The sequence below is a fragment of the Megalobrama amblycephala genome, linkage group LG4, assembly GCF_018812025.1.
Source record: "Megalobrama amblycephala isolate DHTTF-2021 linkage group LG4, ASM1881202v1, whole genome shotgun sequence".
NCBI lineage: Eukaryota > Metazoa > Chordata > Actinopteri > Cypriniformes > Xenocyprididae > Megalobrama > Megalobrama amblycephala.
Window position 1 is genome coordinate 48,080,928 of NC_063047.1, and position 17,770 is coordinate 48,098,697.

A 17,770-nucleotide genomic window follows, 5' to 3' on the forward strand; every position below is an offset into this window, starting at 1 on the left:
GGCCTGTTTAAGGATTGTATGCAAAGGTTCCATCGAGGGGCGAGAGATCCAAATTCCAACACAAACCAGTCCTAAATGTTCCAGTTTGCACAGTGGACAGAACATGATTTCTGCTGTTGCTCATATACTACTTTAGAAACATTTTCAAACAATCTAAGGGACTGTTCTGCAGCTCAGTTTGTTTCTCTGTGACGCTCATCCAGTAAAGGGGAGATAGAGATGCAAGCCAAGAGATCTGTGGCCAGACTGAACATTCCTCCTGCTTGCTTTATGCCAACTCTTTCAGTTTTCCAAACTTATTGGATATGAGTGTTAAAATCTGACTTGATATGATCATCTAAATAATAATAATAATAAATATTCAACTGAGAATGTATATAAGAGCTGTTTAATTCGTATAAATTAATGTTTTTTTTTTTTATTATTATTATTATTTTCATATTAGCCCAATTTTCAGGAACATATTTTTAAACCGGTCATTTAAAACAAACAAATTCTCATTACTGTAACGAATGTAATCCAGTCCAGAAACAAAGAATGGAAATCAATATACACATTAATGAAATTCAGTACAACTGAACAAATACTCGGTTTACTACTATAATGTATACTTAGAATTGTACTTCACATTTAAAATAACTAAATAATGAATAATTAATGAAAAGGACTATAAACCCCACAAACCTTCAGTAGACCACTACTGAGGGGGGAAAAAAACTTACAATGAAAATAATATTTGCATAATTTTGCAAATATATTTGTTAGAAATTCTTTGTCCGGATTCTTTGTACAAATTTGTTTCAGGATGTTTTTTTTTTTTTTTTTTTTTTAAATAAATGAAAACTTTTTTTTTTAATAAATGGGCAAAATGTGAAGAATTTTAATCCTATTAATAAAAAGCTTCAATAAGCCAAAATTTGTTCAGAAATATTGGAATCTGCAACAGTCCGTCTAGATTCAATCAAATGATCCAGAAACCGTCTATACTACAGAACTGGTTTTGTGTGGTTTGATAAAGTCAAAAGCAATAATAGTGATGATTGGCTTCACAAAAATAACCAATGAGACGATGAGGCAAAATTATGTTGAAATTTAATCAACTATATTTCATTATCTTTAAACACACACAAAAAGAACATTCTCACTATTTTGAATTTCAGATGCATTTACACACATGCATTCAGAATCACATTTTAATTCCTATAAGCATTAAACAGTAGATTTCTGAACTAAACACTTGATTTGATATTGTCTATAACCAGTCCCAATATACTATTTCTTTCTCTCTCTCTCTCACTCTCTCTCTCTCTCTCTCTGATAACACATTTGTCTGAAGTCAGGAAATACAGTTAATGAGAGTAAAAGGTTACTGCTTATTCTCCCACCAGTAGAAATGTAAAAAAAAAACATCAACAAGCAGAAAAAAGATTATCCAAGCAGGTATACTTGACAGCATGTGTTTGCGAAATTTAAATATAACCATCGCATAGACAGTAACATTATAAAAGGTGCCCCTTCAGAACTCATTTAATCTTTATAACAATATTCAACTATATTTAAATGCAGTTTGCAAACACAAAGTATGGCAGATCATTATAGGATGTTAAACTATAGGCAGTTTTTAGATTTTTTTAAAAAATACTGCTTTTGTATTCTAAATGCATCCAGCATTACATTACAAAAATTTGATTTTTTGCCAGTTGGAAATTGACTAGTTTAAGAGTTTTCAATGAGGTAAAAGATACTTTTCATACACAGAGAAAAAAATAAAAAAACAAGGCAGGACAAGTCAGTACAAGCATGGAGGAACATATCTTGAAAACAGTGTAAAAGTACCTTGACAAATGTACTGTAACACTGGGTCTTTAATAACGTTCATGTAATACAGATTTACTTTTTTATTCACTTTAAGTCTTAAGATTTATTCACTCTTAAGTCATCCCAACCTCTCTGAAGTAAACGACAAAATGTTCATTTTTGGTTAATCAGTTTCTTTAGCATAGAACATAATCTTTGAACACTTTGAACACTATCTGTAATATTCCAAAAGGCCAGTGTTACAACAGATTTTGAAAAGAAGCATGCGATTAAACGCACTGAAAGCAATCTTCAACCTTAAACGTCTTAGGGGAAATCACCATACAGGAATTCGCACCTGGGAGTGTTTGCGCATCTGTGTGTATAAATATGCTTGTACAGTTGTGTTCTTTGGAGCGAAGAGTGTTTGGAAATGGGATGTTCCCAAAGTCAGCTCTTAATAAAGCCCAGGCAGGACAAGACAAGAGCGGAGGAAGTTAACGGTATGGCCTGGCCCTGCCCTGAGGGAAACGGCTGGAAAACTGCTTTAAATGATCAAGTGAATGAACAAGACCAAAAAAAAGTGCTTCAGCATTTGTGATAAAGGCACATGGGGGAGAGAAGTTTATATCTAAAATATCAGTAACAAATCTAAATGTAGAGCTCATGATTGAGTAAATCTAATGGGATTGGTTGAATTGCTTTGAGTTGGACAGGACAACGTTGTCTCTCTTCTTGAGGACAGGTTTATTATCCTCAGCCGTTGTGGTCGTGGTTGGTCTCATTCATCAGCTGCACTGGTTCCTCGCACTTGACCTTGTTTGCGAAGCTAAAAAAGAAATTGTAGAAAGAGATGTTTCTGTTTGGACAGAGTCATAGATTTTGGCTCATGGAGTCACCACAAAAACAAACATATAAAGTACATTACTTATCAAAATTTTGGAATAATTACGATGTTTAATGTTTTTGAAGGTCTCTTATGCTCAACAAGGTTGAGTGTTGATCAAATGCTGGGTTGTTTCAACCTGTTGTTTGGGTCAACCCTTGGGTTTAAAAAAACGGTTGAGTTTGTCCATATTTGACCCAAACATGGGTTGAAACAATCCAGCATTTTTAATATTGTGAAATATTAGTAGTTTAAAAAGTTTTCTATTTGAATATATATTAAAATGTAATTCTCAGCAGCCATTTTTCTAGACTTCAGTGTCGCATGATCTTTTAGAAATCATTGTAATATGCTGATTCGGTGCTCAAATATTATTGGTGCACAATTATTAATAATGGTTCTTATCAAGGTTGAAAACAGTTTTTGCTGCTTAATATTTTTGGGAACCATGATTTCTTTGATAAATAGAAAGTTCAATGTACAGCATTTATTTGAAAAAGAAAGTGTTTGTAACATTATAAATTACGGATGCATGATATATCGGCCACCATATCGGTATCGGCCGATATATATACACATGTTCATTTTTAATAAGAAAATATGGCCGATATATTAAAGCCGATTAATAATGGATTATTTCCTTCAGCTGAGACACTTCAGATGCGCACTGTTAACCATGATGGGTTTGAATTGCTTGAAATATGATTTGAGTCACTTCAAAAAGGAAAATACAGTTAAAGGATTAGTTCACTTTCAAATAAAATTTCTCATAATTTACCAAGATGTCCATGTCCTTCTTTCTTCAGTCTTCAAGGTTTTTGATGAAAACATTCAAGGATTATTCTCCTTATAGTGGACTTCAATGGCCTCCAAATGGTCTAAGGTCAAAATTACAGTTTCAGTGCAGCTTCAAAAGGGCTTTAAACACTTTAAAAAAAAAAAAAAAAAGATACAACTGTATATGCTTTATAAACACAAATGATTGCCTTAAGTGGTTCCACCAAAACCGCACTTTCATATTATTCAAAAAGCTTACGTTGTATGTTCTATGCCTTCCCTATTCTACTTGTGGAAAAAATGGAACTGGCACTGTGTTCGTTCCATAAGTAGCATAGGGAAGGCGTAGGACATACAGCGTAAGCTTTTTGAAGAATACGAAAGTGCGGTTTGGTGGAACCACTTGGAAGGCGATCATTTGTTTATATAAAGCATATACATTTACATTTTTTTTTTTTTTTTAAATGACCGAGCGTTTCGCTAGATAAGACCCTTATTCCTCGTCTGGTATCGTTTAAAGCCCTTTGAAGTTGCACTGAAACTGTCATTTTGACCTTCAACCGTTTGGAGAACATTGAAGTCCACTATAAGGAGAAAAATCCTGGAAGGTTTTCATCAAAAACCTTCATTTCTTTTCGACTGACGAAAGAAAGACATGAACATCTTGGATGACATGGGGGTGAGTAAATTATCAGGAAAATTTTATTTGAAAGTGAACTAATCCTTTAAGTGCAACATGTGCAGCACAAGTCTGTCATATAAGCTACATAAAATTATAATGAGAACATTATAATTGTGTGCTTGGGACATGGCTTTTAATGATGAAACTTTTATCTTTGTAATCAGGCTCTCAAAAATAATATAAAAATTTGGATTCAGATTTATCAGCCTATATATATATATTAGTTATCAGCTTTCAAATATAAATAATTATGAGTTATCAGTATCGGCAAAAATTTTCATATTGGTGCATCCCTATTATAAATGTCTTTACCGTCACTTTTGATCAATATAATGTGCAATTTAAAAGAATTTCTTTCTTTCTTTCTCCTTTTTTTTAACTCATACATACCCCAAACCTTTGGATGGTACAGTTTTCACCATAAATATTAAGCAGCACAACTGTTTTCAACATTGATATTAATAAGAAATGTTTCTTGAGCACCAAATCAGCATATTAGAATGATTTCTGAGGGAACACATGACACTGAAGAATACCAGGTTCTGTCATGAAACTCTAGATGATGCAGACTGATTTTGGCAGCAATCACATCACTATCCACATTGTGCAGCTGATTGGTTGCTGCTGCATCAGTGGCCAATGAGCTGCGGCTCAACATTCAAATACTGGTAGTGTTTGCTGTTAGCTGTCTGCAGTGCGCTTTCAGAAACCCTCCACCTTCCCCAGCTCCACCTGTATAGATCTGCTACAGGGGTTATTTCATGTATGTTATATGTGCAGCAGCAGCATGTCTTACATGCTCAAAGCAATGTTTTTGAATGTATTGGCAGCAGCAAGTCTCAGTACTTGCTCTGCAGCAGCAGCAGTGTAGCAGATCTATTCTGCTAAGACCAAATACATTAACATTGCCATATCCATTACCATGCCAATCTCTCTGAGAGTTGTCATGACAGAACTGGAGCAATGATGCTGAAAATTCAGCTTTGCATCACAGGAATAAATTACATTTTTAAAATATTCAAATAGAAAGCAGTTCCTAGAAATTGTAATAATATTTCACAGTATTACTGTTTTATTGTATTTTTTTTTATCAAATATATGCAGCCTTAATGAGCATAGAGACGTCTTTCAATACATTTTTGTGTGGGTGTGTATGTGTGTGTATTTCTGTGCAAATGACAGGAAGAACAGACTTGAGTTCAGGACCTTGAGCTCAAGTCGTAACAAAGCCAATTACTGGCTGAAATTGGTGGTGCTCGATAAGAATTCTTAAACAGACAAACGTTAATATCACCTGAGCAGAAAGCAGTGGGAACTAACCCGTCCATTCCTCATTTGGAATCATGGCACAGGTGCTTTTCAAGCACAGAAATCCATTTGTATGTTAATAAGTCCTCATGAAAGTTGAAGCATGCCACACATGCTCGACACACATCAAGCGCGCACAGACTGTTAGAGCCCCAGAAAACCACAGACATTCTGTTAGTGTCGCACAGAGGTTGGACTGAGTCACTGTTAGTCAATAACAGACATTCTTTTCCCAGGCAATGGACCAGATATTCTACCTTTTATCCATTCACCCTCTACAGACAACAAAAATTGCTCTCTGAAGGAATTCTATTACTTGGTAATGGGTGAGTGTCTTCTTGTTAAAAAACATGCTGCAGATACATTTCCACTGTGATAAACTAATGTCAAGATTAAAATGTGAAGTAAAGTATTATATACAGATTTTATTTATTTATTGACAATGCAATAAATAAATGTGAACTGGGGAAATTTACTGTGCATAAATATTTCTTGCTGACCTTGAAACTGTACTTTGCAGTTATTGCTTTTATTAAAAATATATTTTTGTCTGTAGGACAGTTGAATTTTTTAATTTTTTTCTTTACCTTGCATATTAGTGACAAGGATGAGCCATGGAGCCATTGTGATTTTGTTCCTCATTTATTTGTTTTGGTGACTTAATGTAAGAATTATAAAATATTTGTCAAAAAATCCTTTACGCATCCTAGATCATTTCTGATAGGAGATGATGTCGCACTGAGGTCACAACATAACAAATGTTTTCTTTTAGACAGTTTGATTTGACTGACTTGAAACAAACAAAATAAATGAATAAATATACAGTGGGTACGGAAAATATTCAGACCCCCTTAAATTTTTCACTCTTTGTTACATTGCAGCCATTTGCTAAAATCATTTAAGTTCATTTTTTTCCTCACCTCCACAGCACCCCATATTGACAGAAAAACACAGAATTGTTGACATTTTTGCAGATTAAAAAAGAAAAACTGAAATATCACATGGCCCTAAGTATTCAGACCCTTTGCTGTGACACTCATATATTTAACTCAGGTGCTGTCCATTTCTTCTGATCATCCTTGAGATGGTTCTACACCTTCATTTGAGTCCAGCTGTGTTTGATTATACTGATTGGACTTCATTAGGAAAGCCACACACCTGTCTATATAAGACCTTACAGCTCACAGTGCATGTCAGAGCAAATGAGAATCATGAGGTCAAAGGAACTGCCTGAAGAGCTCAGAGACAGAATTGTGGCAAGGCACAGATCTGGCCAAGGTTACAAAAAAAAATTCTGCTGCACTTAAGGTTCCTAAGAGCACAGTGGTCTCCATAATCCTTAAGTGGAAGACGTTTGGGATGACCAGAACCCATCCTAGAGCTGGCCGTCCGGCCAAATTGAGCTATCAGGGGAGAAGAGCCTTGGGGAGAAGAACCCAAAGATCACTGTGGCTGAGCTCCAGAGATGCAGTCGGGAGATGGGAGAAAGTTGTAGAAAGTCAACCCTCACTGCAGCCCTCCACCAGTCGGGGCTTTATGGCAGAGTGGCCCGGCGGAAGCCTCTCCTCAGTGCAAGACACATGAAAGCCCGCATGGAGTTTGCTAAAAAAAAAAAAAACACCTGAAGGACTCCAAGATGGTGAGAAATAAGATTCTCTGGTCTGATGAGACCAAGATAGAACTTTTTGGCCTTAATTCTAAGCGGTATGTGTGGAGAAAACCAGGCACTGCTCATCACCTGTCCAATACAGTCCCAACAGTGAAGCATGGTGGTGGCAGCATCATGCTGTGGGGGTGTTTTTCAGCTGCAGGGACAGGACGACTGGTTGCAATCGAGGGAAAGATGAATGCGGCCAAGTACAGGGATATCCTGGATGAAAACCTTCTCCAGAGTGCTCAGGACCTCAGATTGGGCCGAAGGTTTACCTTCCAACAAGACAATGACCCTAAGCACACAGCTAAAATAACGAAGGAGTGGCTTCACAACAAGTCTGTGACTGTTCTTGAATGGCCCAACCAGAGCCCTGACTTAAACCCAATTGAGCATCTCTGGAGAGACCTAAAAATGGCTGTCCACCAACGTTTACCATCCAACCTGACAGAACTGGAGAGGATCTGCAAGGAGGAATGGCAGAGGATCCCCAAATCCAGGTGTGAAAAACTTATTGCATCTTTCCCAAAAAGAATCATGGCTGTATTAGATCAAAAGGGTGCTTCTACTAAATACTGAGCAAAGGGTCTGAATACTTAGGACTAGGGGTGTGACGAGACGGGTATCTCACGAGACGAGACGAGACTCGAGATTGAGTTCACGAGACAAGATGAGACAAGATTTTTACACGCTATTTTTAAGAAATCCTCAATGGCGAAATACATGACTAGAAAAAATAGTCTGCAGGTGTATTTGAAATGTTTTAACTAATCATCTTGTAATGAATGTCATTTCAGTTCTACTTTCTGAGTATGAATTATCATATGCAGTAAAAGACAACAATACTCAATACTGTAAAAGGTTTTGCCACTAACTCAACTGACTGACTTCTCTCCTGTATGATTTCAGTCTCTTCAGACCTTACTGTACATGATTTGTGAGCTTCTACAACTTTTGACCTCCTAACTGAACTCCTTTCCACAAACTGATCATAGAAATAAAACAGTATGAATAAAAATGGTAACACTTTACAATAAGGTCTCATTTATTAACATTAATTAACCAACATCAACTAACAATGAGCAATATATTTGCTACAGTGTTTATTAATCTTTGTTTATGTTAGTTAATAAAAATAGTCATTCATTGTTAGTTCACAGTGCATTAACTAATGTTAACAAATGAAACCTTATTGTTTGTGCTTAATAAGATTAAGAGAAAACTGTTTTTTATGGTAACACTTTACAGTAAGTGCAACCATAATCACACTCTCTCAATATTCAAAGTGCAAATAAGACCAAATTTTTCTTTGATACAGAGCTAAGAGATGGTTACAACTACACTGCCCAGCCTAAAATAGCTTTCATATTGGAAGATATTTGCATTCATCAGGGAGCCGCTTTCGAAATGCGGGGTATTGAAATCGCGTTTGAATGCACGCTTGTGTTTACTTTCACTTTCAGCGATCGCGCGTAACTCTGTAAATATGGAGCGGCTGCGACCGTTATCCAACTGAATTAAAATGTTTTTCATTTAAATACAAAGCAAAACGACAGTGGATGCATAATGTAAATGTAGCGGTGGCATATTCTTTCCTAATCATCCTAACGACTCTGTCATGGCAACATCACGAGACTTCTTTTCCCCTCGACGAGAAATCTCGTCACCTTTTAGTCTCGTCACACCCCTACTTAGGACCATGTGATATTTCAGTTTTTCTTTTATAATAAATCTGCAAAAATGTCAACAATTCTGTGTTTTTCTGTCAATATGGGGTGCTGTGTGTACATTAATGAGGAAAAAAAAAATGAACTTAAATGATTTTAGCAAATGGCTGCAATATAACAAAGAGTGAAAAATTTAAGGGGGTCTGAATACTTTCCGTACCCACTGTACTTTGGCTACCTCTGCCAAAAACCATGTGTACATTTAACATGGAATATTTTAAAGGGATAGTTCACCCAAAAATGAAAATTATCCCATGATATACTCGCCCTCAAGCCATCCTAGGTGAATATGACTTTCTTCTTTCAGATGAATACAATCGGAGTTGGCTCTCCCAAGCTTTATAATGGCAGTAAATAGAGGATGAGATTTTGAAGCCCAAAAAAGTGCATCCATCCATTATAAAAGATAACCACACAGCTCCGGTGGGTTAATAAAGGTCTTCTGAAGCAAAGCAATGCATTTGTGTAAGAAAAACTGGCTTCCGGCAGACAGCAGTACACACGTCGACTTACGGCAAAAGAGTAACCCTTTATGCGATGTAGGAGTAGCGTAAGCTTTGATACCTCTCACTGTTCAAACAAACAGGGCTGGGCAACAAGTTCCTCTTCTCCTATATTGAAATTCTCAGACATTTCTCTTTAAATTTCTTGTTTTAGACTTTTAATTCGTGACCGGTGTTTTATTTTGCTCCATCCTCTGCACTTCCGCGTTTGTCAGTGCGTCATGCGTCAGGTCAGAGTTCACTCTTTCGCTGTAAAATGATGCATAAGGCTGTCTGTCAGAAGCTAATTATTTTAATTTTTAAAGTTTTAAATATGTATATTTTTCTTACATAAACACATCCTTTGCTTCAGAAGAACTTTATTAACCACCCGGAGCCGTGTGGTTATCTTCTATGAGGGATGGATGCACTTATTTTATGCTTCAAAATCTCATCTTCCATTTACCACCATTATAAAGCTTAGGAGAGCCAGGAAATTATTTCATATAACTCTGATTGTATTCATCTGAAAGAAGATAGTCATATACACCTAGGATGGCTTGAAGGTGAGTAAATCATGGGGTAATTTCCATTTTTGGGTGAACTAACCCCTTTAAAGTCTACACATTATCAGTCATAGATCAAATATTTTCCATCAAAATTCAACAACAAATTTGTTTATTTAGAATTTCCTTCTCACCAGTTTAATGGAGTGTGTTTGTGGGAGGATTGCTTTGAACTTAAAAAGGGACAAAATCACAAAACTATTACACCATGTTTTATTGTCCTTGTAAAAGTATCACATTTGGGGCTGGTCTCCCCAGGTCAATCTAAACTGTTTACTCTGTGCAAGTCTGAACAGAAACTCTGAATAAACATAAAAAGCCTAAACTAAATCTGTTTATCATATAAAGCGATTGTGTCTCTTTAGAAAATTTGGACTAAACTGGTCAATTCATAGTTTTTCCCTTTATTAACTTTTTGAAGTGTCAAAATGGTAGTTGCTAAGACTGTCAATGGAGAAGATATTTCATTTATGTTTCGAATATGAACAAAAGTCTTACGGTTTTGGAACGACATGAGGGTGAGTAAATGATGACAGAATTTTCATTTTTGGGTGAACAAACCCTTTAACAGTGGTCAATAACACACAATCACCAATTCCATCTGATGCATATTGCACAGACAAATGGAAAAAAGCTTTGCAAAAATTATAACTTTGTAAAAACAGCTTAAACACCATAGCACAATGCATTGTTGGAGAAACTAACTAGCTAGTCACAAATGTTTCCCGAAAACGTAGTAACTTTGTCACACATCCGTTGTTCGAACCACATTGGTTCAACAATATAGTTAATGACGTTACACAGGTGGTGGAGTAATAGAGTGGTGTATGTATGACATCAGAACCCAGAAGTTTAATTCGCCACTGGTTCGTTCGAGATTTTCCTTGGGGTTTTTCAATTTATAACCCATTATAAAACCCCATAGAAAAAAATCTCAAAGGAACCATAATTTCCATAATGACAAACGCAATATACCAAGAGCAGCGCAAATTTGCAACTGGTTTAAAACATGCTTTTTAAGCGTGGTAAATAATGGCGCAAATACCAGTAAATTGTCTAGCGCAAACTTTAGTAAATCACCTTGCATGATTCATTTATATATTCTCCTCCCATAAATTTTGCATCTGAAAGGGAAACTGCTACAAATGCATAAGCAATAAAGTAAGCCGCAAAAAAAAAAAAAAAACTGTCTATGCCTTTTCAGTGCTAATTTTGCACTGCATGTCTTCCTGGAAGTCATTTTTTAACGGCAAAAGAGGGTTTGCACTATTAGCAGATCTGGCCCTATGTTTCCAACCAAAGGTCGAGAGACTTAGTTCAAATCACACAACTTTGCGATGCGGTTTGCGAATGTTCATAGGAACTATGGTTTTGGGGAACACCAAATCTTTGAACCATGCTGGTAACGATGGAACTTGCGACCATAGTTAGCTAACAATGCCTTTGGGAAGCGCACCCCAGATTAGTTGTTTTTTTTAAACGCAATTTCCAAGAGTCAGACGTTACATCTGACAGAGTTTGAGGTTAATGAAAACGTAAAATCTTTGAAAGATATGCAAAGTTTGGGCCACTTTGAAGTAAATATTCATATACAAACACAATTACATATTTCAGATAGTTTTCAAGTTATGTCTGTGAAACTTTCAGATGGACAGAAATGCTGACTACGATGTGTACACACACCTCCCACAAATATATTTTGTAGACTTCTTTATAATGTGGACTAGGTAGGAGACTTTCAAGATATAGATATAGATCATATATAGTATTCCCACATTATATTAAAACAAGGTTTTCTAAAGGAACTGTGTACATTGTTTAATTTTTTGCCATTTTCAAAGTGAGTGACAGCATGTGCCACCAATTCTAGAATGACCCAACAATACATTGTGCAAAATCCTTTTATAGACACTACATACATAAATTTGAATAAATAAATACATTTTCAACATATATCTGAATATTGATACATCTGAAATTCAAAACAGAGTCTGTCAATCCTTTGGACAACTCCATCAAGGGTTATGAAAAACTAAATACCTCCATCTGCTCAATTTCATCTCATCTTTCTTTCCAGTTTCTTTTCTTTCCCTCTCCCTTCTGCTTTCATCTAGCCATTATTCGTCAGTGTATGGCAGAAGAACTGCATTTGGACTGCACTCCAAAGAAACTCAGCAAGCATGCTAGGTTTGGAAGCGCCACAAGACAATGCTATTTTTGTTCTGTCTGGATTCATACTGAAGGGTGGGTGGTCTCTAGGCAAACGATTACAGGCCAGTGCACAAAATCTGGCTTTTTACAAGCTTCATATGGATTCAAAGCCAAGTACGATGCGGTTACAGTTTGCAGATGCATTCAAAAGACTAACTAGTACACTAATAGTTACAAGTTTTGACATGCTGGAGTGAATTTAAAAACCTTTAAATCTACAATCTAATGCTGAAGTTCAATTTGCAGAAAAAACAAACTTTCTTTAAAAAAAGTGGATAGTTAAAGGATTAGTTCACCCAAAAATGAAAATAATGTCATTTATTACTCACCCTCATGTCGTCCTAAACTCATAAGACTTTTGTTAATCTTCGGAACAAAAATGAAGATATTTTTGATGAAATCAGTGAGGCCTCTATTGCCAGCAATGTCACCGAACTTCTCAAGGTCAAGAAAGGTACATATTTAAAACAGTTCATGTGAGTACACTGGTTCTACTTTAATATTATAAAGTGACGAGAATACTTTATGTGCTCCAAAAAAACAAATTAACGACTTTTCATCAATATCTGTCAGGGAGCGGACAGAGGACCCAAACGCAAGGTACAGAAAACAGAAAAGGTTTATTCGGTTCAATAAATAACTCAGGCAGTCTGCCGTCCAAAGGCAGAAAGGATGAAGCAGGATGCAGAACTGGTAATTAACTCATGAAAAGGCTTGGTAACTCAGGAAAAGTCTCTTGTCACAGACAGCGTACTTGAACTCGCAGCAGACAGGTAGTGAGCGGACAGCCCCAGCTGAGACACACAGCACCTCAGTCAGCGTCCCAACAGAAACACTGTCTCGACAAGACAGACTTGACTCGACTTTACTGACAGACTTCTTGAACTGCAGATAAACAGCAATAATTCCGTGAGCATAACGCGTCCAACAATAAACTGGCAAAGAGGCCAGAAACAGGGCGACATTAAGTGAAGTTCCTAAAAGTAATTTAGGGAGGAGCGAGCCCATCTAATCTTCCAATCAACAGCCAGAGTATATAGGCAGCTGCTTACCTCTCTTCAGTCTCAGCTGTTCCAGCATCCCTCCACCTCCCCAAACTCCACCTTCATCTCAGGTACCTTGTCCTATGTAATCATATCCTATATTTATTCACTGTGGGGGTATATCAGAGCTCGAGTTGAAGCTGCTTCATCAAGCCCCTCATCAGTGGACAGCAAGCCAAACTAGCTAACCTAATACCTTTAAGATTATATGGGCAAACAAACTTGTTAAATAGCACAGGAGAGGAGAACAAAGAGAAACAGGTGCAATTGCAATCAGCGAGCGCGCTGACTGCGATTGCGAACAGGTAGACCAAGTGAAGGAACGAAGCAAGGGAAAAAGAAAGGGAGAGCTGGCCGATTAAAAAAAAAAAAAGAGGTAACTAAATCGAGGCAAATTTGAATGCAAGTTTACTGTCAGTTGTGCAAGAAATATAGTCCCACCCTCTGCCGAGACATATGTCACAAAGACATCGTTGTTGTGAGGGGGAGGTTAACATTTTTGATTAAAGATTACGAGTGCACATGCAAAAAAAAAAAAATAATAATAATAAGGATGTGCACAGATAAATCATTAAAAAAAAACAAAAAAAACAACAACATTGCAACATTCTGGAAAAAAAAAAAAAAAGAATTTTCTATTTTATTTCATGGTAACTTTAACGACTGTGACACCTGTCAAAATGTGAGCATTGCGTCATGTTAAAGGCACAATCTGCAAGATTTTTGGATGAAAGTTTCCAAAAACCACTAGAACAATGTTATATATTTTGTTGACTTGTGTACTTACATTATCTCAAATATTTCCAAGAATGTTTAAATCATGAGAAATAAGCAATTTTAACCAAGAAACGGACTGTGTCCATGCGTTGTTACCCCACATACGCTCACTGCGTTACCCAACATATGCCGGAAGATGACCATATTACCATATGACCGGAAGAAGCGGAAGCAGCGACTGTGGCATAATAAAAGCTCCACTGCTCTCGAGACGTGTGTCGTGCTCGTCTCTCATTAGCAATCGCTCCTTTCAATCCTCTCTTCCATTTCGACTGCAGTCACACCTTTTCCATTAAGGGACAATATTTGCCCCCTAAATTGATTTTCCAGTGCATTTTTTTTTACCTTTATGAATAATTTTATAAAATAAATAAAGTTTTAAATAAACACTGTTAAATAGAGAAATATGCAATGATGGTAAAATTAAGTAAAACTTTTAAACATTAAACTAAAACCGCCAGCAGGTGGCAGCAAGTCACTGTTTTTATGAGTGAGTCATTGAGTCATTCATTCAGTAATGAAGCAAGTGGCTGTGAATGAATCATTGAATCATTGACTCTCACGATTTGTTAAACGTGTGTTGTAGTTCTGCTGTGGTTTTCGTTAAAACTATTATTTCATTGCAAAATACAGTAAATAGACTACTACTGTGTTTAAAATGTATGTTTTATTTTTTGACCTGTTGTATAATAATGTCACGTTTGCAGTCATGTGGATGTTTGGGAACAATTGCATTCTTGCTCGTTATCAATATTAAATACAAGAACTCATACAAGGTATGTTTTTGTATCGAAGAAAGTTTGAGTCTTAAATCGATATCAATCCACTATCTGTGTCTATATTTGTTCTTCATGCGAGTAAGTGCTAAATCTCCACTTTTACAAAGGTGCATTGTCGAGAACGACAGTAATTTAGCGTGATTTAAGGCAGCAGAATCTGCACGCAATCTATCATATCCATGCTGCTTCTGTGGATACAGTCGTTTTTGAATGCAAATGATGAGGTAATTTGATTAAATGTACTGGATTTACGACATTTTGGCATTTAGAAATACATGCTCGACTTTAATATTATTTTAAGGTAGAATTAAATTAACTACTCAGCATTTTGTTTGTGTACCGCCCCGGGGGGCGAGGATACTTTTTCCAAAGCAATAATGTTAAACAATCATAACAGTGGCTGTTTACTGACAAGTCTTAAAGGTGCCCTAGAACCAGTTTTTACAAGATGTAATATAAGTCTAAGGTGTCCCCTGAATGTGTCTGTGAAGTTTCAGCTCAAAATACCCCATAGATTATTTTTAATAATTTTTTTTAACTGCTTATTTTGGGGCATCATTAACTATGCACCGATTCAGGCTGCGGCCCCTTTAAATCACGCGCTCCCTGCCCCCCCGAGCTCTCAACTATGATACAGTGCATTTACAAAGTTCACACAGCTAATATAACCCTCAAATGGATCTTTACAAGATGTTCGTCATGCATGCTGCATGCATGCGTCGGATCATGTGAGTATAGTATTTATTTGGATGTTTACATTTGATTCTGAATGAGTTTGAGGCTGTGCTTCGTGGCTAAAGCTAACATTACACACTGTTGGAGAGATTTATAAAGAATGAAGTTGTGTTTATGAATTATACAGACTGCAAGTGTTTAAAAATGAAAATAGCGACGGCGCTCTTGTCTCTGTGAATACAGTAAGAAACGATGGTAACTTTAACCACATTTAACAGTACATTAGCAACATGCTAACGAAACATTTATAAAGACAATTTACAAATATCACTAAAAATATCATGTTATCATGGATAGATGGATCAGTTATTATCGCTCCATCTGCCATTTTTTCGCTATTGTTCTTGCTTGCTTACCTAGTCTGATGATTCAGCTGTGCACAGATCCAGACGGTAATACTGGCTGCCCTTGTCTAATGCCTTGAACATGGGCTGGCATATGCAAATATTGGGGGCGTACATATTAATGATCCCAACTGTTACGTAACAGTCGGTGTTATGTTGAGATTCGCCTGTTCTTCGGAGGTCTTTTAAACAAATGAGATTTATATAAGAAGCAGGAAACAATGGAGTTTGAGACTCACTGTATGTCATTTCCATGTACTGAACTCTTGTTATTCAACTATGCCGAGGTAAATTCAATTTTTGATTCTAGAGCACCTTTAAAGGAGCTGCTCGTTAAAAAAAAGCATATCATTCTGACAGAGGCTCAGAATGAGGGTTGAAAATAATCATTTTTCTGCATATATGTTTTTTTGTGTGTGTGATAAAAATGTTATTAACATTATAAGTGATCCTCAAGGAACAGCATTTTATGCTACGTTTTATGTTATTAAATTATTATATTTAAAAAAAAAAAAATGCTTATTATGGTAGATGTATCGTACACCCCTACAAAAGTTATTAACCCTGAAAAGAATTCTGGGAGAAAATATCTCCTAAAACAACATTACTTATCTGGATAAAACACAAACTAAAATGAAAAAAAAAAAAAAAAAATCATACTAACCAGCGCTTTTCTACATGACAGCTAACTACAGATTTGATTACAGATTTAGCACAATCTGTGCAATGTGTGAATGTGTATGAGTATACACACCTCCTCCAGCTCTTTCTGTGTCTCCTCTTCCATCCTTCTGATATCCTCCATGTTGAGCTCTACCCACTTATCAATCCAGCAGAACAGCTGCCGGTGGAAGTTGGTGAAGATTCTCTTCTCTTGCTTAGTAAATGACCAAAAAACAAAACACATAAATCCCAAACTATTCCACAGAATTATAACCCAATCCAGACAAATAGTACATTTACATGATAGAATTACACTTACTCTAAATACATAGTAAAATTTTAAGTAGGAATGTCAACATTAAAAGGATAGTTCAGAATGATTGTAACCAAGCAGAACTAGCCCCCCACTGACTACCATAATATTATTTTGTCCTACTATGGTAGTCAATGGGGGGGGGGGGGTGCAAGATCTGCTTGGTTACAAACATATATAGAATATCGTCCTTTGTGTACAGCAGAACAAATAAATTTATACACGTTTGAAACAACTTGAGGGGAGAAAATAATGACAGAATTTTCATTTTTGGGTGAACTATCCCTTTAAAATGTTAAAATTATTTACAACAAATATCTCAGAAAAGTGAAATTTGGCAGAGTTTTATTCCTAATATACAATAATAATTCACTTTAGATGGTATTAAATTAAAACCACTTCTAATATATATGAGTTAATGCATTTCTGGAGATCTTACCTTGTGAATGAAGCTTTCTACCCTGTTCTGCAGGCCCCACCATTTAAACTTGACCGTGACAAGCTTGTAAGCACACATTCGTGGGCAGTCAGGGTTATTAACCAGTTCTTTCTGTGAGGTTTCAAACATAAATTAATGAAACTCTGTCGACCATGCAGAAATTCAATTTTAACTTAAACACTTTTACAGTACATATTCTAAAAGTTTCTAAAATCAAATAATTACAGTATAGAGAGACATTATGCGGATGCTTTTCTTAGAAGATCTCCAGAATTGATGAGGTAATAATTGGGGGTAAAAACACATAGATGCTCCACAATCTAACAAGCCTTGTGAAGATTAATCTAATCTTCAGTACACAGAAGTGAAGACGGCTCTTATTCATATTCATGTGGACACGCACATGTCTTAGTTTGTGCCAATCACTGTGATGCCTTTTACGGTCCATCAAAGCGGAGTGATTCATCTTCATTAGTTCTTAACTGCAAAACACTTCCACTAATACACTCATTGGTAATTTACACAGGGGTCATTGCAGAAATAGCACTGTACATTCTTACTGAACTATTATTTTAGATTGCACTGCTGTT

General features: G+C 36.2%; 1 protein-coding gene across 6 annotated transcripts in view; it reads right to left on the reverse strand.

Moving 5' to 3' along the window:
* LOC125267751 (phosphatidylinositol transfer protein beta isoform) overlaps nucleotides 1-17,770 on the reverse strand; it is a 55,690-nt gene that overhangs the window by 23,260 nt on the left and 14,660 nt on the right. For 2 of the 6 annotated variants that reach the window (XM_048189671.1, XM_048189674.1), the window contains 3 exons: nucleotides 17,181-17,291; nucleotides 16,520-16,642; nucleotides 12,695-12,972 (listed from right to left, as the gene is read on the reverse strand). In XM_048189671.1, coding sequence (XP_048045628.1) covers nucleotides 12,790-12,972; nucleotides 16,520-16,642; nucleotides 17,181-17,291 — 417 coding nt within the window. In that variant the 3' untranslated portion in view covers nucleotides 12,695-12,789. Of the gene's footprint in view, nucleotides 1-1,075; nucleotides 2,627-12,694; nucleotides 12,973-16,519; nucleotides 16,643-17,180; nucleotides 17,292-17,770 lie in introns of those variants that run through there. The other 4 variants (XR_007184716.1, XM_048189672.1, XR_007184717.1 and 1 more) reach the window with 4 other exon arrangements.